Source organism: Dipodomys spectabilis, unplaced genomic scaffold (genome assembly GCF_019054845.1).
Source record: "Dipodomys spectabilis isolate Male_0828 unplaced genomic scaffold, ASM1905484v1 ptg000130l, whole genome shotgun sequence".
NCBI lineage: Eukaryota > Metazoa > Chordata > Mammalia > Rodentia > Heteromyidae > Dipodomys > Dipodomys spectabilis.
In genome coordinates this window covers 343,084-367,795 of record NW_024870807.1, presented here as the reverse complement: position 1 = coordinate 367,795, position 24,712 = coordinate 343,084, and the positions used below count along the sequence as shown (strand labels likewise).

At 41.0% G+C, this 24,712-nt stretch overlaps 2 protein-coding genes across 11 annotated transcripts in view; one reads left to right on the top strand and one right to left on the bottom strand.

The window, feature by feature from the left end:
• Window positions 1-4: 4 nt before the first annotated feature.
• On the top strand, window positions 5-10,608 carry LOC122116276 (AKT interacting protein). Of its 8 annotated transcripts, none has more exons than XM_042689904.1 (10): window positions 5-247; window positions 3,263-3,366; window positions 4,905-5,110; window positions 7,600-7,664; window positions 7,756-7,856; window positions 8,247-8,335; window positions 8,413-8,511; window positions 8,597-8,704; window positions 9,586-9,646; window positions 9,813-10,608. In XM_042689904.1, the coding sequence occupies exons 2-10, from the start codon at window positions 3,325-3,327 to the stop codon at window positions 9,918-9,920; spliced, it is 879 nt and encodes a 292-aa protein (XP_042545838.1). In that variant the 5' UTR covers window positions 5-247; window positions 3,263-3,324; the 3' UTR covers window positions 9,921-10,608. The 8 variants fall into 8 exon arrangements, with proteins under 8 accessions (XP_042545838.1, XP_042545833.1, XP_042545832.1 ...); XM_042689899.1 differs by having other exon boundaries at window positions 3,257-3,366; XM_042689898.1 differs by lacking the exon at window positions 5-247 and adding an exon at window positions 340-478 and having other exon boundaries at window positions 3,257-3,366.
• Window positions 10,609-10,640: 32 nt separating this feature from the next.
• Rbl2 (RB transcriptional corepressor like 2) overlaps window positions 10,641-24,712 on the bottom strand; it is a 66,709-nt gene continuing 52,637 nt past the window's right edge. For all 3 annotated transcript variants that reach the window (XM_042689895.1, XM_042689896.1, XM_042689897.1), the window contains 5 exons: window positions 23,712-23,783; window positions 22,725-22,830; window positions 21,925-22,130; window positions 20,977-21,141; window positions 10,641-12,033 (listed from right to left, as the gene is read on the bottom strand). In XM_042689895.1, coding sequence (XP_042545829.1) covers window positions 11,863-12,033; window positions 20,977-21,141; window positions 21,925-22,130; window positions 22,725-22,830; window positions 23,712-23,783 — 720 coding nt within the window. In that variant the 3' untranslated portion in view covers window positions 10,641-11,862. The remainder of the gene's footprint in view (window positions 12,034-20,976; window positions 21,142-21,924; window positions 22,131-22,724; window positions 22,831-23,711; window positions 23,784-24,712) is intronic.

Sequence of the window (24,712 nt, the reverse complement as noted above, 5' to 3'; positions counted from 1 at the left end):
CTGCCGACATAAACCCCTCGGTCTCCATGGTGACTGGCGGACGCCGTGGCCAATGGCGTCCCAGCGCTTATTTATTTCCGCCCCATCCTTTCCCCAGGGGCCCACGCTTCCTTGACTGACAGTTCGCTGGTTGTGCTGTTACGTAAGGGGAGGGTCAAGCGCGGCCCCACCCGAGCGGAGCCGATTTGATTGGTAGGCCGAGGTGCTGTCGTGCCAACCCCTCCGGAAGAGCGCTTTTGATCGACAGGTATGGGAGCCACTTGGAGAGGAGAGTCTGGGCGGAAGCGTCCGAGCCGAAGGGCGTGGTAAGGGGCGGGGCCCGAAGCCGAGGGTAGGGTAGGGCAGGGCGGGGCGGAGAGCGGGCAGAGGCTGGGCTGCGGTGCAGCTAGAGATGCTGTCCCGCCGCGGCGGCGCTCGGCAGCCGGGACCTCTGCACTGAAGGCACCGGGGTAAGGCGCGGTGCCCCGCCGGCTGGCAGGTACGCAGGGGTCAGAGAGTCCCTGAGCCTGGGCCGCCACCGGCCTCGGGCGCGGTGTTCGTCTGCCCTGCCGGCGCTCTCGGCCCGGCGACGGCGGCCGCGCTGGGACACGGGGGCGGGGCCGGCACCTGTGCGGGTTCGCCGGCACCTGCCGCGCGGCGGCCGCGGACCCCGCCGTCCCGCAGTCGTGCGTGGGCTGGGCCGGGTGGGCCTGGGGGAGAGAGGTAGGCCCCGACGACCCGCCGCGTCCGGGTCCTCCCCCCGGGTCCCCGGCCGCAGGGGCGGGCGTGAGAAGCGCCCAGGGGCTCCGCCGCGCCCGGGAGGTCTCCCGGCCCCTCGGCGCAGGTTCGCGGAGGCCCCGCCGGCCTTGGACTCGCTGGGAGGCCGGGCCCGGCCCCCGCCCTGCATCACCTCGGGACAGGTTTGTCCAGATTCTCTCCGTGCTCCGTGACGGGTTTCTGCCCCCGGCGAGGGCGCCTGTGCCAGGCTGGGGCTCTCTCCGAGTATCGCTCCTGCGTGGAATTTCTTAAGCCCGGCTGTGTGTATGTGTGTGTGCGGGGGGTGATGTTAGCAGCAGCTACGTTTCCTTTGGGTCCTGCCAGGCATAGGCCGGAGGTACGGACTTCTCAGCCGTGTTATGGATATAAAAACGCCACTGTTTGGTTCAAGGCCGAACCAGCAGAAATTCTGAAAGTATTCCCTACGGACAAGGATGTCTCCCAACTGTGTCCTTCCTCGGAGCATGTCATGCTGCGCCTGAGTAGGCCTCTGATAAACAGTGTCGTTTTCCGCATAGTGTGCTAGTTTTCTCATGATCTTGATGGGTTGGAACCAGTGAGCTGGGTGGCAGCAGATGTTGCCTCTTGCTTGAAAATAAGAACTGAGAGCAAGTTTTTCATTGGGTTCTTAAGGACAGAATCATAGATGGTAACGCGTAGGACTGAAAGGGAATTTTGTTGCAGTAAATGTACGAGTTGGGAGGGGGCTCACCTCTGTGTACTACAGAAGTGCAGGTCTCCCGTCTGGACAGGTGTGTCAGGCGACAGTGGATAGTCCTGAAAATCAGGGTGGTTCTCATTTGGATCCATTTTTTCGTGTCCTAGTTTTTTCATGGGTTATAGTCACCTTTAAGGACAGAGTTGCTACTTACTGAATCTAAGTCAATAGGCAGTGGAAGAACTGAGTTAATTACAGAGCAGCATTGTCTCATGGAAAGCACACAGTAATAGGCACTGGACAGGTATGGGAGAGCTGGTACCCACAGGTGGATAGAATATGCTGTTGAGAGAAAACAAATTTACTGCCAATTACCTAAGGCTGTGCTTCTTAGAAATTTATGCAGAAGTTGCTAAGTTTTGACCCTTTTCACCTTTGGTTTTTTTCTATTCAGAGAGCTCTTGAAGCCCAGCTGAATCTGGGGGAATCATCAGAGCAGGGGAAATCTCTGTTCTCACTGCTGGGGGTTGGCTGCTTTTCCTCATGCTTTCTTTTTTTTTTTTTTTTTTTAATGAGTACTGACCCACTTGGTTTTTTGACCTTTGAGACATGCTTTGTTATCCACTACTTGAAACTTCCAGAGGAAAATTAGTGTTTGAGCAGTATCTAGCTCTTGCACTCCTTGTCCTTCTATGTTTTATGAGTTCTTTAATGCCTATTCTTGTAAAGAGTTCCAAGACAGGACTCCAGTATCTGCCTTTTCTCCTGACATGGATATGTTCTGCTGTCCTTTTCTTTTCTTCCCCTTATTTCTGTGGCTAATAGTTTTGCTAGAGAGAATGATTAGTATGCTTGACACAACTCATTTTAAATCTCTCTTCAATCGGCCACCTTAGATCTTCATTTGTTCCTGTGACCCTGGGAACAATAAGAGAACTTTTGTGTAGATGAGTGCAGTACATTCTAATTCTGATTTCTAGTTAAACATCTATGCTACTATGATACTATGCTAGCAGCAACTCTTGCAGTTCATATTTTTAACTCTGGCACTAAAGCTGAACTGTGTCACTAATTATTCCGAGTCTTGGCCAGGGATGTGGTACACAAAGCTCTCCCCCAGCCTCATAGAGTTTTGTCATGTAGCTCTGACTTGCTTCAAATGCAAAATCCTCCTGCCTCTAACTCCCAAATGCTGGTATTACAGGTGTGCATCAGTACACCCAGCTCTCGTGCATAAATTTTTGTATACATGTAAAGGTGAAAGAAAATTTGAGCCAAGCTGGTGAATGGCTCATACCTGTAATCCTAGCTACTCAGGAGGCTAAGGTCTTAGGATCTTAGCCTCAAAGCCAGTATAGGCAGGAAAACTCATGAGACTTATCTCCAATTAGCCAGCAAAAAGCCAGAAGTGGAGCTGTGGCGCAAGTGGTAGCCTTAAGAAGCTCAGGGTCAGTGCCCACCCAGGTCCTGAGTTCAAGCCCTAAGACACACACACACTTCTCTCTCTTTCCCCCTCTTCTCCTTCCCTCTTTCTCCCCTTCTCTCTCCCCCTTCATCCTTCTCCCTCTCCCCTTTCTCTTCTCCCTCCTCTCCTCCTCCCTCTCTCCCTCTCCTTCTCCCCTTCTTTCCATCTCTTTCTCCCTCTCTGTCTTCTTTCTCTCCCTCCCCCCACCTCTCTCATTGGAGCCCAAAGAAGAGGGGGTATAGAAGGAAGTTGCCTGAAAACATTTCCCGAGCTTTTGTAAAAAAATATATTGCAACTCCAGGATATCAGTTTTTAACCCTTACTTGAAGTCTTAACTGTTAGTGTTGCTATATTTGTGTTTTCCCTCTGGTTTCAAGGTGAAGTGAATGGTGAGGACAGAAGAGTTGGATGACACAGACCACTGAATTTTTTTGGAGGACACGTTATGAACCCTTTGTGGAGCATGTCTACAAGTTCTGTACGAAAAGTAAGTATAATTAATAAATTTTGTGTTATTTGCTTCCATGCCAGAAAAAGGGTCAGAAGGAATACTTATCTTTCAAAGTCACCTGTTAGCAAAAATACCTGGTTTATATAATAATTATCTTCTCAGTTTCTCAGGATGAGATTGCTCATTGATTGAATAGAAATTCTGATAATCACAATTCTAAGATGTTTTAGATTATATGTACACATGATGTAATTTGTTATACACCACTGTAGTAGATTCTCTGTTAAATTTAAAGATTCAGTGGTTAAGAGAAGCTTTGGAAAAGGTAATTTCAATATTGGTCAAGTCAGACTTGAATTTTCTTCTAAATAAAATTTCTTTAAAACAAGTACATTTTTTCTCTTGGGAAAGCTTCAAGTGTGCAAACAGAAGAAAATAAAAATAATCGGTAACTATACCTCTAAGAATATACCATTGTTATCCTTTTTCTTTTTAAGTGGCTCTACCACTGCCACAGTTCCACTTCCAACTTTTTGGTGGTTAATTGGAGATAAACATCTCACAGACTTGCTTGCCCAGACTGGCTTCAAAGTGCAATCCTCAGATCTCAGCCTCCTAAGTACTTAGTATTACAGGTATGAGCCACTGGTGTCCACCTATAATCCACTCTTTTTATGCATTGATTTAAACAGCTTTTAGTTGGACTGCTGCCTAGGAAGTAGAAACAAGATGGCAAATTAGTTTCTGGCTCGTTTTGACCTTTCCTTTGACAAAGGATGAGGGTTTGCTGCTGATATCCCAATTGGAAGCAACCCCATTAGGCACAAGATCAAAGCAAGTGAGAGAATGGCTTCCATTTTTTATTCTGCTTCCTTCTTTTTTGATTCTATACAAATGCTGATGTCAGGTAGTAACTGACCCCCGTCATGTCTCCTCTTATATAGCTTCTATATAATCAAAGAAACTTTTCTAGTCTTAGTTATCTAATGGGGACTGGGAACCTAACTTTAAATTATGAGGGCTTGGGTTCAACCCATACCACCACAAAAACAAGCAAACAGTTATCTAATGACTTAGTGGTCAGTAGGCCTCTTCTTGGGCATAATGCAATGGTCCTGCCTTATTTGCTCTATGTATGTCTGTTAAAGGGCTTGCAAGTCATCCTGACTGAGTATGGTTGTTAGAAGGCTTAGACAAAGCCCTAGACGGAAAACAGCCAAAACTGCCATCCTAGCTACTCAGGAGGCTAAGATTTGAGGATTCCAGTTTGAAGCCAGCCTACCTAGGCAGGAAAATCCATAAAACTTAGCTCCAATTAACCACCAAAAAGCTGGAAGTGAAGCTATGGCTCAAGTGGTTGAGCGCTGGCCTTGAGCAAAGGAAGCTCAGGGACAGCACCCAGGCCTGGAATTTAAAAACTCTAGTACCAGGAAAAAAAAAAAAAAGCATTGGTGGTCATGGAGTGAACAATACTGTACTCTATGATTTCCCTAATTTTTTTATACTCTATGGTTTAAGAATTATCCTGGGGGCGGGGTGGAGAATTATCTTAACAACAACTTCATCTTGAATAGAGATCTGATGGTGAAGAGAAGACATTGACAGGGGATGTGAAAAACAGTCCTCCACGAACTGCACCAAAAAAACAGCTGCCTTCTATTCCCAAAAATGCTTTGCCTATAACAAAGCCGACATCGCCTGCCCCAGGAACGCAGTCAACAAATGGCACACATGCTTCTTATGGACCCTTCTATCTGGAATATTCTCTCCTTGCAGAATTGTAAGTTCTTGACAGGCTACTGGGTTCAGTGTAATGACCCTTTGAAGGAGAAAAATGAAATTTACTGCAATTGATGAATTTAATCTTGAAGTTTAAACTCATTCCTTTCTTTATCCATTTTGGAGTGGAAGAAGAAGATATAAGATTTGTGGAGAACATATATTAACTCAGGAACTTGGTAACTTAATTTTGGTATGAAGTAGCATTTTTCCCATTGGGCAGTAGCAGGGTGGCAGTTTTTTCTTCCTTGGGTCAGACCCATTAGAAGATTGGGCTCCATTTTGGTTATCTTGTAGGAGGCATCCTGACAGGCTGAAGAGATCATAGGGAATTAAGTGTTGGGAAACCAAACTTTAAGGATCAGCAGTTGAAAGAACTGGAACTGCTGGCTTGGAGTATACTTAAAACTGTTTTCATAACTGAAGGTCTGTTATTAGGAGTATGACTTATTTGGCATGATTTGCAAGGCAGGGCTTTGCAATGATAGAGAGTTGAGGATTTGGGATTATATCTGCGCCTGTATTGAAGTTGTCTCTACAGAAGGAGGGGACCTCAGCATCTGTTCAGAGTTGTTAGTGATAACACGGTGCTTGGCACAGGGAGGCACAGTGGATTCAGGTAGCATTTGTTAAAGGGACAAAGTCTAGATAATCAGTTCTTCTCTCACTTAAAAACTCCTCTGGAGCCGGGCGCTGGTGGCTCACGCCTGTAATCCTAGCTACTCAGGAGGCTGAGATCTGAGGATCGCGGTTCAAAGCCAGCCCGGGCAGGAGAGACCGTGAGACTCCTATCTCCAATAAACCACCAGAAAACCGGAAATGGCACTGTAGCTCAAGTGGTAGAGCGCTCGCCTTGAGCTGAAGAGCTGAGGGACAGCGCCCAGGCCCAGAGTTCAAGCCCCACAACCGACAAAAAAAAAAAAAAAAAAAACTCCTCTGGTTGGGGCTGGGAAGGTGGCTCAGTAGTAGAGCGTTTGCCTTGCATGCATGAGGCCCTGGGTTCAATTCCCCAGCACCACATAAGGAAAAAAAAGCCGGAAGTGGCCCTGTGGCTCAAGTGGTAGAGCGCTAGCCTTGAGCTGAAGAGCTGAGGGACAGTGCCCAGGCCCAGAGTTCAGGCCCCACGACCGGACCCCCCCCCCCAAAAAAAAAAAAAAAAGCAAAAAACTCCTCTGGTAGCTAGGCCCTGGTGGTTGACACCTGTAATCCCAGCTACTAAGGAGGTTGAATCTGAGGATTGTAGTTTAAAGCCAGCCTGGGCAGGAAAGTCCGTGAAACTATCGCCAATTAACCACCAGAAATAGAGCTGTGGCTTAAAATGGTAGAGCACTAGCCTTGAACAAAAAGCTCAGGGACAGTGCCAGACCCTGAGGTTCAAGCTCCATGATGGCTGAAAAAAAAAATTTTCCTGGTGGTGGTTACTGTAAAAGAACCCTGGGTGCCTCCCTCAGTGTACTCTTGTGAAAATGGTCACAGGGTCTGAGGTCCCAGCATCATTGGCTGGGTATGACTTGGTAGCAATGGTCCTTTCAGCTTTATAATGGAGGTCTTGTGCTTGGGGCTGGGCAGTGAGCTGGACAGGCTCCTATTGTGATTGTTTGCTGTGTGCTACAACACAAAATTGCCTTTGCTGGCAAACCTCATTGTAGTTTGATACATCTTCTAGGCCATGCTGCTGTTGACATTCTTAACCTTAGTGACTTCAAAATGGAATAAATGACTTTATGCTTAAAAATGTGTTGGCAATTAGTAAATAAAAGGCTTCTCGGGATTGGCAGATGAGTGTGTTATAAGGGTACATAGGTCAGCACTGTACTTTTTGAGGTTGAATCACAGTTCGGCTGCAGTTACCAGGAACAGCATGGTTGTTTGTCAGTGGGTCACTAGGTTCCAGCAAAGCCTTTATGAGGATATTTGTCTTAGCACTGACACCCACTGTGCCCCCTACTCTAACAAGGCCCCTAGAGTTCAGGCATCTTGAGTTGGGGCATTATTTGGGAGCAGAATACAATGTGAACACACATGAAGCCTACCTTCAAGCAACACCACTCATCTAAACACAGCCCTCTGTCATGGGATCTGATGAGTCAGACTCAAAAGGACACCTAAGTGATAGAACATTTGAAAGTTTTCTTTTCCAAATTAATTTTTATTTAATATACCTAAATTGCTGAAATTAGTATGAATTTCTGAAGCCCCAAAGGGAACTGTTGTATTAATAGTAAAAACAATTTTGAATGTATGTGAGCTCTGTCACAAAGTCACTCATCCTTTGTGTGTCGATCTGGAGTCCTCTGTTGGGGTTGGTTACTAAGCTGGTATGGTAAGTGGTAGTGATCAGGTCTGTTTCCAGAGTTGTGGCAGGTGAGAGACTGTGATGACTTGGAGATCAGCTTCCCTGTGAGGGATGACTCCTTGAAAACTAAATGTGAATGTTTTGATTTACTTGTGTCTTTGACATATAATTACTATGCTGCTTTCCTTTTATAGTACCTTGGTTGTGAAGCAGAAATTACCAGGAGTCTATGTGCAGCCATCTTACCGCTCCGCATTAAGTAAGATAAGGATTTGATTTGCTCTGAATTTTTAGCACAGTTGGTCTAACATGTATTTAGGCCTTTCCCATGTTGATTTTTTTTCCTGCAGTGTGGTTTGGAGTGATATTCATACGGCATGGGCTTTATCAAGATGGTGTGTTCAAGTTCACAGTTTATATCCCTGATAACTATCCAGATGGTGACTGTCCAGTAAGTAGGAGATACAGTCTGACCTAATTTGTGGTGCTCCATTCTCATTAAAGGGCCGATTTCTTGGTTCTTTTCCTCACCTAATATGTTTAATGGCCAGTTCGCCAAGAAGTCCATTTTCCCTATAGTTGGAGGATTTGATGCTTTGTTGCATTTTCTGTGACACTGTAATCTGCCTGAAGCTTCATCCTTTTCTGCATGGGGTGAGCCTGGGGCATGTGTGGCAGTTCTCACTGTGACTGAGGACATGGTCACTTTAGTTTTACGGAATAATGGCTACTTCACCTGTCTTGGGACAACTTGTCTTGAGGCTTCTTTGGTAACTACCATCTCTAGGGAATTAATGAGCACTACCACCTCCGTTAAAAGGACTTGTCTCTTTAAATACAGCGCTTGGTGTTTGATATTCCTGTCTTCCACCCGCTAGTTGATCCCACCTCAGGTGAACTGGATGTGAAGAGAGCATTTGCAAAATGGAGGTTAGTACATCCGTGTTCCTTTCATGACATTTGATGGCAGGAGTGAGCATCAGTAATCACACCCTGTTTCTCTTCAGGCGGAACCATAATCATATTTGGCAAGTTTTAATGTATGCCAGGAGAGTTTTCTACAAGATTGATACAACAAGCCCCCTAAACCCAGAGGCTGCAGTACTGTATGTAACTTTTGTTATTTAAGTTAAATGTTAAAATGCAGCTAAGTTTACTAAGTTGCTAACTTTATCTAAATGTTTAACACAGATATGAAAAGGATGTTCACCTTTTTAAAAATAAAGTGGTTGACAGTGTTAAGGTGTGTACTGCTCGCTTGTTTGACCAACCTAAAATCGAAGACCCCTATGCAATTAGGTAAGTGGCACATCATCTAGATAAACTATGCTTTGCACTTCATTTTCCGGTGACCTTAGAATGAGGACTTAAAAGAATGTACAATCTATTAGCCTATAGCCTATCTAACTCAATTTCTCTTGGGCTCTTTCCTTAAAAAAAGCCTTGCATTATTTGCACATTGTGCCAACAGCACAATATCTGAGTGACTTTGGCTTCCTGAGGACCTTGTAATGTGCTCATTTATCTGTGAGGACTTTCTAGGAGATGGTTGTAGCTGCAGCTCTCCAACCACTCCAACCCTGCAGACATTCAGACCTGGGGAAGGGAGGGAAGCTGAATGGTGTAAGTGTGGCAGGTGCCTGTAGCACTGCTGTTTGATCTTGGGGAAGAGCAGCAAGAAGGGCTGGTGATTTCACTCTCTGGTGGTCTTTGCACTACTGGGAAGGGAGCATAGTCTAAGCACTAAAACTTGGGTTTAGTAAGTGAACTACTTAGCTTCAGGAGATCAATTACTGTCTTAACTGTGCCTTGCTTTTTTCATCATTAAATAAGAATATTTCAGGGGCTGATGTGTTGAAGATGTAAATCAGTCTAGGGGAAAGTTATATGGAAAAAAATCAATTAGATACTATCTAAAAACACACATGTTGGCTCAAGTAATAGGGTGCTGGATGTTAGCTAGAAAGCCAAGAGAGATCTGAGGCCCTGAGTTCAAGCTCCAGTAATGGGCACACACAGAAAAAAACAAAAATAAAAACATATGTGTTGATAACTTACTAAAGATTACTCTTTCAAAGTATTCTTCCTCATTAAATATTAGAATTGTCTTTTTTTTTTTAAGTAGATGTTATATAGATTTAGAAAGCCACCAACTGTTTTTAATACTTTCTGTCCTAAAGCTTTTCTCCCTGGAATCCTTCTGTACATGATGAAGCCAGAGAGAAGATGCTAACTCAGAAAGTAAGTCAATAACCAACTCTGAAATGGTTCGCTTCCTGTTTCTTCTCTAAAATGTCTTCATTGGAGACCAAATAACACACAAATAATGTTTGGGAAACCAGTCTTTTCAATCCTGAACTCTCCTCACCAATCCTTTTTATGTCTGTTTTTTTTTTATTGTGCCTAGAAGCCTGAAGAGCAACACAATAAAAGTGTTCATGTTGCTGGCCTGTCATGGGTAAAGCCTGGTTCAGTACAGCCTTTCAGTAAAGAAGAGAAAACAGTAGCAACTTAAGAGATGGTGAATCTGGTGCACCATGCACTTTCCTGTTGGACTCTGGCCTACTTAAAGCTGACTAATGGCAAGGATGGCCTGAAGAGTAAACCGTGTGAACTGTGACTGGGTATCAGTGTTTTCCATGTACGCATTGGTTCCATCAGCAGGTTGTGGAAACCTCTCATTAAGTAATGCGTTACTTCTGTCAGAAGTGTCTTAGGGTGGTTATTTAGTACAGTACTCCAAATTATTGGGGACCTTGAGACTTAAGTATTTTTCTGAACATAATGCTAAAGGTAAGTTGCATTCATTTAAATTAACTGAGAGATGGGAAATTGGCACTACTTGTTTTTAAATCACTTGTGTTGGTTGTACAGCTTAGGATGTAGAAAGGATGGATATAGAGACAGATTCCAGAGCTTGGCACTTTCGAGTGGAAAATAGTTTGAATTTCAGTCTTGAGCCTACTGTATTACTGACTTATACTGAGATATAAACTGAGGTCTCTGAGAAACATTAGTGAGTGGAAATCAGAATGCTTGTTAATAGTTTTTTTTTTTTAAGGCAAATTACTGTATTTTTATGGTAGAAGGAAGAAAAAGTGTTAAAACGGTTTCTAATGAAGTCAGATATTTAAATGATGAATGACTAATGTGTTCGGTAGACAAAATAAACCAATAAATGATTGTTCTTTGTCATTTATGCAAGAACTAAATGCCTTTTCTTAATATAAACAGGTTAATTTATAAATGCTTTATTGAAAAATACTTATTTTCATATAAAATTACAGTAGCAGTTAACTTCTTCAGAGGCTTTATAAATAGTTTTGCTGAACACTATTCTACTTGAATAGTGTAAGTTTCATATTTCCTTTAAAACAATATGAAGTTACCTAGTAACTTTGTTTATACTGATTCAATTTACAATTGAATTTTCTCCCTAATAAGATTACTGCTGGATCAATAGTGATTAACAAAGGTATGTATAGATAATTCAGTAGCTGTTAAATACTTTTCTAACTGAATATAAATGGCACTATGAACTAATAAAAATCTAAATTCTCCAACCTATCAGGAACAGACTGGAAGATATTATACATGCTAAAGTAGTCCCCTAGCTCAATTTAAAAATCTTTTCTTAGTCAGCTGATAACCCCTATAACAATAACAAACAAAAAAACAAACACTGGAGAATTTAAAGCAATGCCCAAAAGGTGGCTCTGGGGCATTAACAATTTATGAAAGTACAAAAGAAAATGTTGGCTGTTTTGCCTCTTAAGTTTTGTACTTAATAGTTCACATTGTAGAAAGTGCCATCACAAATATGTAGCAAAATCTGGGTTACAAAATCACACATTTTACACCCTAAAGTGCCACCACATACACAGGTTCACTGAGACATTGCACAACTTTTACTGACTAGGGAAGGGGGAAAGTGCATAGAGGGCGCAGGAGACTCAACCTAGTGGCCTGGAACCTCCGTTGTCTTCTACTTTGTGAACATAAAAATCTCACTCTTACTGAGTGTGTTGGGACTAATAAATTTTGTTTTCCTTATCATAAGGACTAGTGCTGAGCATAAAAGGTCAGGAATGAATTTGAAATACAGTTCCTCTGCTGTAACGTATCAGCAGAGACCTCATGTGAATTCATTTCATTCTCTAGTTATTTGTAAAGGTTTGTCAAAAAGTTAAAAGTCACTGGACTCTGAGCAGTGTTGATACTAAGCACTAAATGGGAGAGGAAAAGGCAGTTGGGATAAATAAAAATATCCTAAGGATATTGGAAGGAATAAAATCAGTTTCTCACCAAAATATCCCTTCCCTTCCTGTTTCTAACAGGCTGTAATTTGGTGAGATTAAAGAAAAGACTTGTGTCACCTAGCATGCATCTGACTAGCAGCAGTAAACAACGCTGCTGAACAGTTAGTGCAAAGATGCTTTTAACAGCACAGACTAACCTCAGTGGGAACCTCGGTCATTAGCTACGTCTTGGAGACGGCGCAATAGAGCAGAATGATTTTCTGGGCAGATTCTTTTTGCTGGTGATTCACTTCCATCGTCCAGGATAATCCCCCTCTTTTTTGTTGGAGTTTCTCCTGTCCGTATCATACTGTTGATTTCTCTTAGTCTCTATAGTAGGAGAAAAATGGATAGAAAAACTAAAATGCTAATGCATGTATCTCAGCATTAAGTTAATAAAGAACCTCAAATGAGTTAAGAAGTTTACCTCTAAGAATTACCTCAAAGAAACACTAATACATTCTGTCAGCTTCACTTCTCGGCTGGCTAAGACTGCTGACCCTTCAAGTATAGGTGGAACATTTCTGTTTTTGTAAACAAGCTTCATAGGTGAGTTTTAATACACTGTATGTGTCTACAATGTAGAAGTTCACAAAATTACGCTATTTTACTTTGTTGTGCCAGTACTGGGGCTTGAATTCAGGACCTGGCTGCTGTTCCTTAGCTTTCTTGCTCAAGACTTTGTTCTACCACTTGAGCCACAGTTCTACTGTGTTTTTTTGCTGGTTAATTGGAGGTAAGAATCTCAGAGGTTTTCTGCTCAGGCTGGGCTTTGAACTGTGATTCTCAGATCTTATCCTTAGTAGCTAGGCAATTTTTAAAGACAGCTATAGAGCATCAGATTCCAATACCATGTTTTATCATCACTTTTACACATCCATTATTTCTTTTCAAAAATAGCATTTCAGTTGGGTACCCATGTTCACGCCTATAATCCTAGCTACAAAAGAGACAGGATTGAGGTTTGATGCCAGCTCAGCATCATTTCACTGATAGTCCCTTCAGTCACGTGTTAAGCCTGACTCAACCAGAACTTTTGTAGAAAAGTTTTAATTCTCTGAGGTATCCATCGACTGCACTGACTAGTTCTGTTATCCTGGGGAGAACTGAGATGCTATTCAAATTACTTTGTGTGCTCTGGCTCCGATGAGCCTTGATGGGAGAAAGGCACTGCCTAATGGGCAGGAGCTCTTCTGTGCCTTCAGCATTAAGTTTCTCCAGTTGGCTGTATGCATTCTCTAGCAGTTTGTTGGTTATAATTTTAATATTTATGTGTACTTCATATTTCCCTATGAAAAGCCTATTAAGAATATTCATTGTGTTTAGGAAATTCAATGCTAATTCTAATGCTAAATTTGGAGAAATAGGAATAATGAATCCTCACATGTTCATTTTTGGCTAATCCTTTTTTAAAAAATTTCTATTAGCATAAACTGTCCAAAGGGGCTTCACTCTGATATTTATAGCATGCATATAATATACTTTGATTAAATTCACGCTATTACTCTTAACTCCTTCCCTTTAATGGTTTTTAGAGGGTTTCATGAATCTTTCATGCATATAATGCTTCTCTATATCCCTCCCCCTCATCTCCTTTACCCCTCTTCCACTCACTTTCCCCCTCAAGTCCCCCTGTGACCATAAGTCAATTATTTCCTTCCCTTCCCCTCCCCTCTCCCTCTTTTATTCTCTTTCAAGCCCCAGGAATCATGCTTGCTAGGTAATAAGCACGCTACCACTGAGCTATACCCCTAGCCCATCATTTTTATTCTTTACTTTGAAATAATAAAACACATCTGAGGTTTTAGATAAAAATATCATGTTCCTTTTGCTTATTAGCATATGTAGTTTCACAATTTTTTCTTTTTGGAGATACTGGCATTTGAACTCTAGTTCCTGCAGCTGCTATTCAAGCATACTATTGAGACATTATCTCCAGCTCCTTTTTTTGTTTTTGCACTATTTTTGAGATATATTAATTGTATATTCTTATATAACGCATAGACAAGTTTCTATGTAATGTGTGCTTAGACTTGACTCAGATTCAAGTCCTGGGTGTTGTCCCTGAGTTGCCTCTGCTCAAGGCTAGTGCTCTTATCATTTCAGTCATAGGTCCACTTCCAGCTTTTTTGGTAGGTTAAGAGTCTGATAGACTTTCCTGCCCAGGCTGGCTTCAAACTGCAATCCTCAGATCTCCTGAGTAGTTAGGATTACAGGCATGAGCCACTGACCACCTGGCTTAATATACTGATGAACCTCATGATGCTAATTCTATATATACAAATTATATAATTCATGACATTCTGTCATAATTCATTTACACATCACAGTAGACTATAAACATGTATATTTTTTGGTGGTGTTGGGGTTTGAACTCTGGACTTAAAGCTTGTTATGCAGGTGTTCTTATACTTAAGCCACTAGACCATACTTGTGTTTTAATTGTGCTAGTTGTGGAACTTGAACTGGACTCTGTCCCCCTGAGCTTTCTTTTTTCCTACCACTTGAGCCAGCTCCACTTCCAGCTTCTTTTGGAAGTTAATTGGAGATAAGTCTCCCAGACAGTGGTTTGAGTAGTCACCAGCTCCTGGGTCCTTTATGTTTTGAACATAGTCTTGCTTGATGCCCAAGCTCAACTGCGCTCTAGTCTTCCTTTCTGCTTCCCTTTCTTGCTGGGATGACAGGCACATGCCATATGCCCAGCCATGCTCTGTTATTTCTGAGATAGGGTCTCATTACGTAGGCCATCCTGGACTGCGAACTTCCTATCTGTGCTTCCCATCACAGCTGAGATGACAGGCATGCAGTACTATGCACAGCCTTTTTTATTGAGTTGATTATGAACATTTTTGCCTGAGCTGACCTGGAACTACAAACCTCATCGAAGTTTTCTTAGCTGGGATGACAGATGTGTGCCACCACATTTAGCTATTGGTTGAGGTTTTGCAAACTTTTGGACTGGGCTGTCATCATGAGCCTCATAATCCCAAGTGTTTTAGGATTATAGGCATGAACCATTAGCACCTGGCCATTTGTGTTTATTCTAAAATGAAATTGGTATAAAGTAGCCTAGATCCTCCAGGAATACCTACTATTCTTCTACTAAACAAGGCTGGTTTGGGTGTATACATCTACTCTTTTTCAAGGAATAGATCTATACCTAGAAATGTAATATTGTGTATCAGCGAGTTTTTTTTTTTTAAAGATAGCATACTTAAGTACCATATAGAATATCTGTATATAGATGTTACATCTTCACATATCAGTATATATGGGCATCAGTATATATGTATCTTTTTATGGTATGTCTTTCTCTAGCCAACCTTCTATTGATGTATCTCCTCCCAGCTGTTTTTAAGTAATAATAGTTTATATTCTTCAGCAGGCAGTACCACCCGCTGAAGTTGTCACTGATAATTAGTCTGCATCTTCATCGACTTTGTGTGACAGTGGAGGACTTTTTTTTTTTCTTTTGGGTCCTGTCGTGGGGCTTGAATTCTGGGCCTGGGCGCTGTCCCTCAGCTCTTCAGCTCAAGGCTAGTGCTCTACCACTTGAGCCACAGCGCCACTTCCGACTTTTTTCTTTCTGTTTATGTGGTGTTGAGGAATTGAACCCAGGGCCTCAGGCATGCAAGGCAAGCGCTCTACCACTGAGCCACCTTCCCAGCCCCCCAGTAGAGGACTTTCTTCCTGACAATGTAAATGTTTGTTATAGGTTGGCTATTGACCCAAGGGGCTGCTACTTTTTTTTTTTTTTTTTTTTGGGTCCGGTCGTGGGGCCTGAACTCTGGGCCTGGGTGCTGTCCCTCAGCTCTTCAGCTCAAAGCTAGCGCTCTACCACTTGAGCCACAGCGCCACTTCCGGCTTTTTTCTTTTTGCTTATGTGGTGCTGGGGAATCATACCCAGGGCCTCAGGCATGCAAGGCAAGCGCTCTACTACTGAGCCACCTTCCCAGCCCCGGGGCTGCTACTTTTGTTATATTCTCCTTTGGTCTCAGCAATCATCTATCTCTTGTTGGGAGAAACTCCCAATTCTGTGTTGAAATTTCTTCTGATATCTACCCAGTTAGTGATATTGTAGAAGTAGGATTCACAACCACTACTCTGACTGTTTAACTTTTTATTTTTTGTGGTTGGGGGGGGGGGGGGGGGTTCCTGAGACTTGAACCCAAGGCCTGGGCACTGTCCCTGGGATTTTTTTTGCTCAAGGCTAGCACACCAACATGTAAGCCACAGCACCACTGTGGCATTTTCTGAGTAGTTTACTGGAGATAAGAATTTCATGGAATTTTCTGCCCCAACTGGCTTCGAAGCACGAGATCCTCAGATCTCAGCTTCCTGAGAAGCTAGGATTAAGGCATGATATACCAGTGCCCAGCTTTGCTTAACCTTACCCCAAATAGTTTCCCTTGTTAAATAAGATTTTTATCTTTCTTAGTGTATACTTCTGCATGTTTGGGCAAATATCACTTGTATAACTACAGTAGATACTATAAAACATTTTCTTCAAAAAATTCCTTCATGACCTCCTATGACATCTATATACCCTCAAGTAACCACTGGTGTTTCCTGTCTCTATAGTTTGCCTTTTCTGGAATATAACAGAAATAGAATCATGAACTAAGTAGCTTACTGTTTCTAGTGTCACTTCAGCAATAATGCATTTTGGGGGTGAGGGGACAGTACTGGGGTTTGAACTCAGCTGTATGCTTGCTAAGGCACTCTACCATTGAGCCATGATCCAGCCCTTTCTTGAACTTTTTGGTAGCACCTGGGTAGTTTTAACTCAGAGCCTCACACTTGGTAGGAGCTCTACTGCTTGAGCTCTCAGTTGTGAAAGGTGCTCAACTTTTCTACCTTGGCATGGCTTAAACTATGATCTTCCAGTAACTAGGATTATAGGTATGAGCCACTGCCATCCAGATGAATGGTTTTATTATTATTACTACATTGTCTACTGCAAGTTAATCCATTAAGCACTTTAAGAACATTTCAGAATTTTTAAAATTTTCGGTGATTAAGGTTACTAGAAGTAAGTGGTATAAAGCTAGCCTTGAGCAAAAATTCTCAGAAACAGCACCCAGGCCCTGAGTTCAAGCCCCAGGACTGGCAGCAACAAAAAAAGTTACCATAAAGATTTATTCATTTTATATGAACAAAAGTATTTCACTTGGCAAATACCTAGGAATGAGATTACTGATTCTAAGTTTATATTCAACCTTAGAATGAATGCCAAAACTGTCTTGCTGAATAGCTAGAGACCATTCTGTATATAAAAGTGTTATTTGCTGGGGCTGGGAAGGTAGCTCAGTGGTAGAGTGCTTGCCTTGCATGCATGGGTTCAATTCCTCAGTACCACATAAGCAGAAAAAGCTGGAAGTGGCACTGTGGCTCAAATGGTAGAGTGCTATCCTTGAGCTGAAGAGCTGAGGGACAGCGCCCAGGCCCTGAGTTCAGCCCCCATGACCAGCAAAAAAAAAAAAAAAGTGTTATTTGCTCTACAACTGTCAATATACAGAATTTTAGCCATTTGATAGGCAGGTAAAAAGTCTTCAAATATTTTACCAACTTTTATATTTGGCAGTCTTTTCCCATTTGATTTTGAAAATTCGTTAAATATTTGTGTGTGATTGTATATATCCTTGATCAGATAATGTGATTTGTAGATATTTCCTTAGTCTGCAGCTGTAGTAGTGCAGTGTGAACTCAGGGCCTCATGCAGGTCACTGGAGGCATGCACCACGCCTAGATTTTTTTTTTTTTTTGGATACACGAGCTTGATCTTAGGGCCTTACATTCACTTGACTTGCTCATGGTTGGCGCTCAACCATTTGAGCTATGCACCCAGCCTGGCATTTTGCTGGCCAATTCGAGATGGGGTCTTGTGGATTTTTCTGCCAAGAATGACTTTGAAATGTAGTTGTCCAGATCTCAGCTTTCTGAATAGCTAGGATTATAGACATAAGACACTGATGCCTAGCAACTAAAACAATTTTGAAACAGTTGGAGGATTCACACAGTCTTAATTTTGAGATTTTAGATAAGGCAAAAGACAGGTATGGGGTTGGTGGAAGTATTGACAGTCTATGGGAGGTCCATATATAGCCCATGTGTATTTGAGTTTAAAGGCACAATGGAAAAGCTAAGTAAGTGCAAGGCTCAATAGCTCTAGTAGTAATACACACATATACAAATTGTTCCTTATTTATTGTAGTTCCTTTTTTTCATACAAATTTTAGAATCAGTTTATACAAGTAATTCGAAGAAAAGTTACCTTGTTTTCCAATTTATAAACATTTTCTCAGGCCTTTCATTCCTATTAATTTCTGGTCCTATCTATGCATGGTATCTTAAAATTTGATTCTTGAGTGCTATAGTACATTTTAGTTTTGCATACTGGTTGTGTAACCTTAGTTCCAGAAACTTTTGTAGGTTCTCTGTGAATTAAATTGCGTTATATAATTGAATGCCTTCCTTATTTTGCCTTATTGCACATGGTAGAGCCCTCCAGTTCCAGTGTTGAACCAGAAATGAGAGTGGACATACTTTGCTTTACTCCTGATTATGCTTTACTCCTGATTATCTGTAGGTATTTTGGCAAACTTTCATTATTAACTTTTCTCAGGAAGTTCTTTGGGAGTTTTTACATGCATGTATGTTGCAGATTTTCAGATGTTTTCTTCAACTATTAAAATATGTTTTCACTTCATACGTTTTGTTAGTAAAGCCAAAGCTTGGCTTACAATTTTGAGAAAAGGGTTTTAAACTAGAAATTTATTTCAAGGGCTATATATTCTTGAATTTTATTTAGGTCTTTCAAGACATTTGTCTGTTTCATCTGCATTGTCACAATTATTGATAAAAAGTCAACTTTCAACACTTTAGGCATAAATTGGTATTTTATTTTTTTCCTGAGAAATCTGCACAGAGATGTATCAACATTTCTCCAGTTTGCCCACTAATTTGACATTTTCCTTTTAAGTTTAGTGCTGTAACTCTTCCCTTTTAGTACTGCTTTAGTTGTATTCCACAGATTTTAATGTTTTGGGTTCTCATTTTAGTGTAAAATACTTTGAAATTTCTTGTGTGTTTTCTAATCTATAGAAATCTGTGATTTAGCTTCCAAAATTTTTTCCACATATCATTCCTAATGATTTATATATAATATCATAGTGTCCAGAAAAAAATACATTACTAGAATCCTTTAAAATTTACCAATGGAATGTAACTGTGGAAGAGCACTTGCTGAAGATGCTCAAGTCACTTGAGTTCAAGCCCCAATAACCACAGAGACTTCTGTTTCGATCCAAAATGTGGTCTATGTTTATAAATGTTCCATGAGCACTTTGAGTGTTCTAGAAATGTCAGCCAGTTTGCTTAACGTTCCTAATCATTGATATCTCTATGCCTACTTTATTATGTTGTCCCTTCACTGAACTTTTTCTGTTTAAGACAGCATATCCTCATTAGAAAATGAATCTCTACATTGATACTATCATTTGCTATGAAATCTAATTTTTCTAACATTACTAGTATAGCTAATCAAGCTGTAATTCACATACCATATAATTTACTCATTTACAGTTTACAACTCCATGGCTTTTGGACTTCTCCCAAAGTTGTGCAACCATCACAGTTTTTTACTTGATTCTCTAGGTAACCACTAATCTCCTTATAAACTTGCCCTTCCTGAACATTTCACGGGGATAGAATCTCATGTATTTCTTTCACGTATGTTTTCAAGGCCTATCCCTATTGAGGCATGTTCGTACACATTTTTTTTTAATTGTATAATTTTTTACTTATCACCAACTGACTGTCCAGGTTGCCAACCTTTAAATTGTGTCTTCACATTTAAATCAGGTTATATGGAAGCAGAATAGTTAACTGTTGATTTCTGTCCTGACAAAACTGCTTACTATTTTTTTAATTGGACTGAACTCAGGGCCCATGACACTCTTTCCAGCTGTTTTTTGAACTATTGTGATACTAATTTATCTTGTTTAATACTTACCTGTACATTTCATATTTAGGAAATCTATGACCAGATAAGCAGTAGTATATATTACCTTTTAGTTTTTCAGATTTCACTTAATACTCTGAAAGGAGTTATTGGGCTACCATTTTACCTCTAAGCATCACCTTCTATTGTAATCTATCATCAGTAAAAGTCTCCAAACATTGAAGTCTATATTTCAATTTTGCTCATTGTTCCAATATTTCCTTTTTTTACCCCAGAGTTATCCTATGTGGGACTGATCAAAGATACCACATAGCATGTGGTTGTCAGGGCTTTTCATCCCGTCCTCCCCCACCCCTCCCCGCCAAATGCTTTATATGATGCCCAGTGAGCTAGCCTTTTGCCTCAAAGATCAAACAACTTTCCCTTATCTGCTTTTCCTTGGATACACTCCCAGATCCCAGCAACTTTCTCACTTCATGAAGCCTAACTGAAGTTGCTCTTCCTTTGTTCAGGCCACATAAACCTGCATGCGACTGTCACACTGTACTCTATTTCTCTCCTGAGACACTGCCTGTCCCAGAATTAGGAACTCTTTTTTTTTTTTTTTTGGTCAGTTGTGGGGCCTGAACTCTGGGCCTGGGCACTGTCCCTCAGCTCTTCAGCTCAAGGCTAGCACTCTACCACTTGTGCCACAGCGCCACTTCCGGCTTTTTCTGCTTATGTGATTCTGAGGAATCGAACCCAGGGCCTCATGCATGCAAGGCAAGCATTCTACCACTGAGCCACTTTCCTTGCCCAGAGTTAGGAACTCAAACTAGTTTAGAGATCCAAGTTGTTTTTTTTTAAACAAATATATGTGTAGAAACAATTTCTACAAATGAAGCTAGGCACTGGTGGCTCACACCTGTAATGCTAGCTACTCAGGAGGCTGAGATCTGAAGATTGTGGTTCAAAGCCAGTCTAGGCTTTGGCCATGAGACTCTAATTAACTACCTGAAAACCAGAGGTGGAGCTGTAGCTGAAAGTACTAGAACACTGGCCTTGAGCAAAAGAGCTCAGGGACTGTGTCCAGGCCCTGAATTCAAGCTTTACAACCAACAAAATAATTTTTACAAATGAAATAAAAGCCACAAATGTCCAGATTTATAGCCAGTTCTCAAGTCCTCAACCCATATCTGGTTTCTGCTTCATTGGGATTTTATGGCTACTGTTCCCTGGCAGTTCCCATCACTCTAGTAGTCAATGCCTATGCTAAGCACATGCCTGATTTTTGCATCCTACAACAAAGACTAAGATTTAGTTAGTCTCACCTTTGATGGACTGTTGCTGAAGTAGTAAAAAATCTTTTCTCGAGGAGAAAGCATTGTTTCATTTTTATGTGGGGAAATGTAGATAGGATGATTTTGAGACAGCTGTATTCGGCGAGGGGAGCCTGTTCTTATAAATGGATAGGGAGAGAGTGGAGGGGCATCCATCTGTTATAAACAAAATCAGTACAATAAACTAGTTTATGAATGTTACACAGTGATGTTTACAATAACAAACCTAAAGAAATTATCGTACTAAAACTTTTTAAGTACTTAAAAGTTAGTGCCAGTTGGTGCCAATCACTGTTCTAAGTACTTTTTAAATAAGTTACATCATTTAATCTTCATAACCCCATAAGTTTGAAAATACTGTATTACACTAAGAAACAGTGTTTAGTTTGCAAAGTCATCACTGTTAAATACTGAAAAATTAAAACTTCATGTAGCTACTGTCTCTCATATTTCTGTCCTTGTAGGGAGTAGGGAATCCAATGTAGTGTTAGTCTTTTTTATGGTTGTTGTTCCCAGTATGGGGCAGGGCTTGAACTCAGGGGCCTTGTGCTTTTGCTTTTGCTTTTTTGCTCAAAGCTGGAACTCTACCACTTGATCCACACTTCCACTGGCTTTTTGCTGGTTAACTGAAGAATTCCATAGACTATTTCTGCCTGGCTTTGAACCATGATCCTTAAATCTTAGCCTCTTGAGTATGAGCCACAAACGCCCAGCTTTCCTTTTCCTTCTTATTTGCTTATATTAAGTTATGGGAGGAGATGTGTTCATCGTTACATCTCCACACATACATTCTTAATCCTTAATGCTCAGGAGTAGAAATGTTGTTTAGTTTAGTCAAATCGCTAGCTAGAGATTTCCATAGCTTTATTCATTGAAACTGAGGGATTCCTCCATCTCTTAGAACTGGAAGAAACATGAAATAATCCATGTTGAACTTACTGTATTTGCCTGTGAGTACTTCATGGCAAATGCTTTCATTTGTTTTATATAGATGTTGTTATAGAACTGAATGAGGTCTCCTCTCTCTTCCTCTTCCATGTCACTGTTTGCACCTGTGAGCCTAGTAGGTGTAGGAGGGGCACTGCTGGGTTGTGGAACTGGCAAGGTGCTACTTGACCTCATAACTGGACTGGAGTCTCTACTGGCTGCAGACAGTAAAATAAAGGATGTTAATGTTAAACTGCTAGTACACACTATTTTCAGAAAAATTTCAGAGACTGAGACCATCTATTGCACTACTTATTAATGACAGTAGAGGGAATGTTAATTTTGGTGACACCGTTTTTGCTTTAACACCAGGCTGGCCTCACTATAATCTGGAGTGCAAGGATTATAGATATTTACCACACTGTCTGACTTGACACTTGTTTATACCACGGTGCAAAACTCAGGATAATAACCATACTCCCAAACCATAAATATTACAAGAAAGTTTTCTAGAACCAGAGTTCTGCACTGTGAGGTACAAGTCTACAATGGCATTTCTGTGGCCTGGCTCCAAATGGCATGCTGCCTGTCTGGAACCTTTCCTAATTTCCCTGAAGAAAAATGTTATGCACTTTGTGCTTCACAACTGGAAGGAAAGACAACTTTGACACTAAATTTAAAATTTATTATTACAGCCAATCCTTTTCCAAGAAAGACTTTCTCTAGTAGTTTTTTGTAATCCTTTTTCTCTAGGCTAAGAAAGAAATATAGTTCTAATCGTATTTGGGTAAGTTCATGAAGCATTCACTTACCTCGGTCTTTGTTTGGTTCTGTTGGAGAATTCTGATGGCTTCTGCTTTCACTGCTGCCAGAATTTCTTCTTTTTTGTTTTCCTTTTATCAAAACACTTCTATAGACCTTTAAAAAGATAGCAGAAAGGGATGGAAATTAGTTTTTATTAATCATATAGATGATGAGACCTTGACAGGCTACTTGATTTTCCCCAAAATACTAAGTTGTGTTCCTCAGGGATGTTAAAAACTGCACCCAAGTCAGAAGTGGTAGCAAACACCTGTAATCCCAGTACTTGGAAAGCTAAAGCAGGCGATTAAAAGTCCAACCTCAAAAAACCCCAAAAGAACTGTAACCAGTTACACAGCTACTACTACAAGCCTTAAATGAGAGTTAATCTCACTTCAAATTCCAAGTGCTACCTAAAATACTACGTAGCAGTAATAGTCTTTAACAAAATGAAATCATTCCAAGTCAGATAGAAACTTGACTTTCAGGGCTGGGAAGATGGCTCAGTGGTAGAGCGCTTGCCTTGCATGCATGAGGCCCTGGGTTCTATTCCTCAGCACCACATAAGCAAAAAAGAAAAAACCGGAAGTGACTCTGTGGCTCAAGTAGTAGAGCGCTAGCCTTGAGCTGAGGGACAGCGCCCAGGCCCAGAGTTCAGGCCCCAAGACCGGACCAAAAAAAAAAAAAAAAAGAAACTTTCAGAAACAGTATTCAAGATAAATTGTATTAAAGATTAATTGAATTTTCATTTTAATTCATGTAAATTTCATATAAGATTTTGGTTAACTGTACAGTAGTGTTCTTATTAAACTAGATGGAAAAGTGACATAGAAACCAACTAACTCCTTAATTTGCATCTATGTCAAGATTCTCTGAATTAAAGTAGCCTTAGTTGTTTATTCTCAAAAAAAAGGGCACAAAACCAACTACAGGTAATTTTTAAATTTACCATCAAATACTTTAGCTTTCTTTTCAACTCCAAGAGAAAACATAATTACCTGGCTGCATGCCTGTGGCTGAGTCCTATAACAACGCATGATATTCTGGAAAGACTTGTCTTCTTTTGTGACCTGGTAAAGAATGACAGTACTCAGAACTTCTGGCATTAACAGTGTGAAAGCTCAGTGAACCTAATGCTTACTGCAAGTGATTTTTTTTTTTAAGTCTCTAGAAATAGTGTTAAGGGCATATACCAATTGGACAAATGTCCATGAAAATCTAAAATTATGAGCAGAAGCATGATATGTGAACTAAGATTTGGAATACAAAGGTACAATTGAATTGAAAAAATAGGAACTAGCTAAGTAGAATAAGGAGGCTTGGCATGGCAGTACATGTCTATAATCCCAGCTACAAAGGAAGGAGCTACTCCAGATTACAGACAGCCTAGTGACACAGTAAAACCTGTGTCACCAAAACAGACATGGGAAGATTACAGTTCAAGACCAAAATTAACAGGACTTAAGAAACAAAGAACTTCCACTTATCTGGTCGAATCACTACTAAATAACCCCATGCTGCTGATCACATGTATGGTATATATGTGTATACTGGAGGGGAACCAGGAAGACAACACAAAACTAGAGGGAATCAGGGGAAAACATTAACAGTGGACCCATCAGCTGCACTGGATATTGACCAAAATGAACTAAGCAACTCAATGGCAGTGATGGGAGGGAGGGAACAAATGGGAAAGAGGGAACAGCTGATGCTATGCCAAACAAAAGAAATGTACATACCACCCAAAGTGGAAGAAATAACTGTATTGCAAAGCTCATAGAACTCATAAATGTTATAGACCATGATAGACAATTTGTTCCAGGAAAGTTAGAATGTGTTTGTGACTTAAACTGAGCATCATTCTCCCACAATACTGTGAAATTTGGGAAATTATGTAACCACTTAATCACAATAAAAAATTTGAAAAAAAAAAATCAGTGGGTGTTTGTGATCCCAAGTATGTGAGAAAGGTAGCGGTAGAAGGCTCATAGCCTGGACA

What these genes read in the sequence shown, in the direction of transcription:
- LOC122116276 (XM_042689904.1), top strand. Translation starts at nt 3,325, where the DNA reads ATGAACCCTTTGTGGAGCATGTCTACAAGTTCTGTACGAAAA. An exon ending in TATTCTCTCCTTGCAGAATT is followed by an intron (nt 5,111 to 7,599) that starts GTAAGTTCTTGA and finishes TTCCTTTTATAG; the next exon opens with TACCTTGGTTGTGAAGCAGA. An exon ending in GAAGACCCCTATGCAATTAG is followed by an intron (nt 8,705 to 9,585) that starts GTAAGTGGCACA and finishes TCTGTCCTAAAG; the next exon opens with CTTTTCTCCCTGGAATCCTT.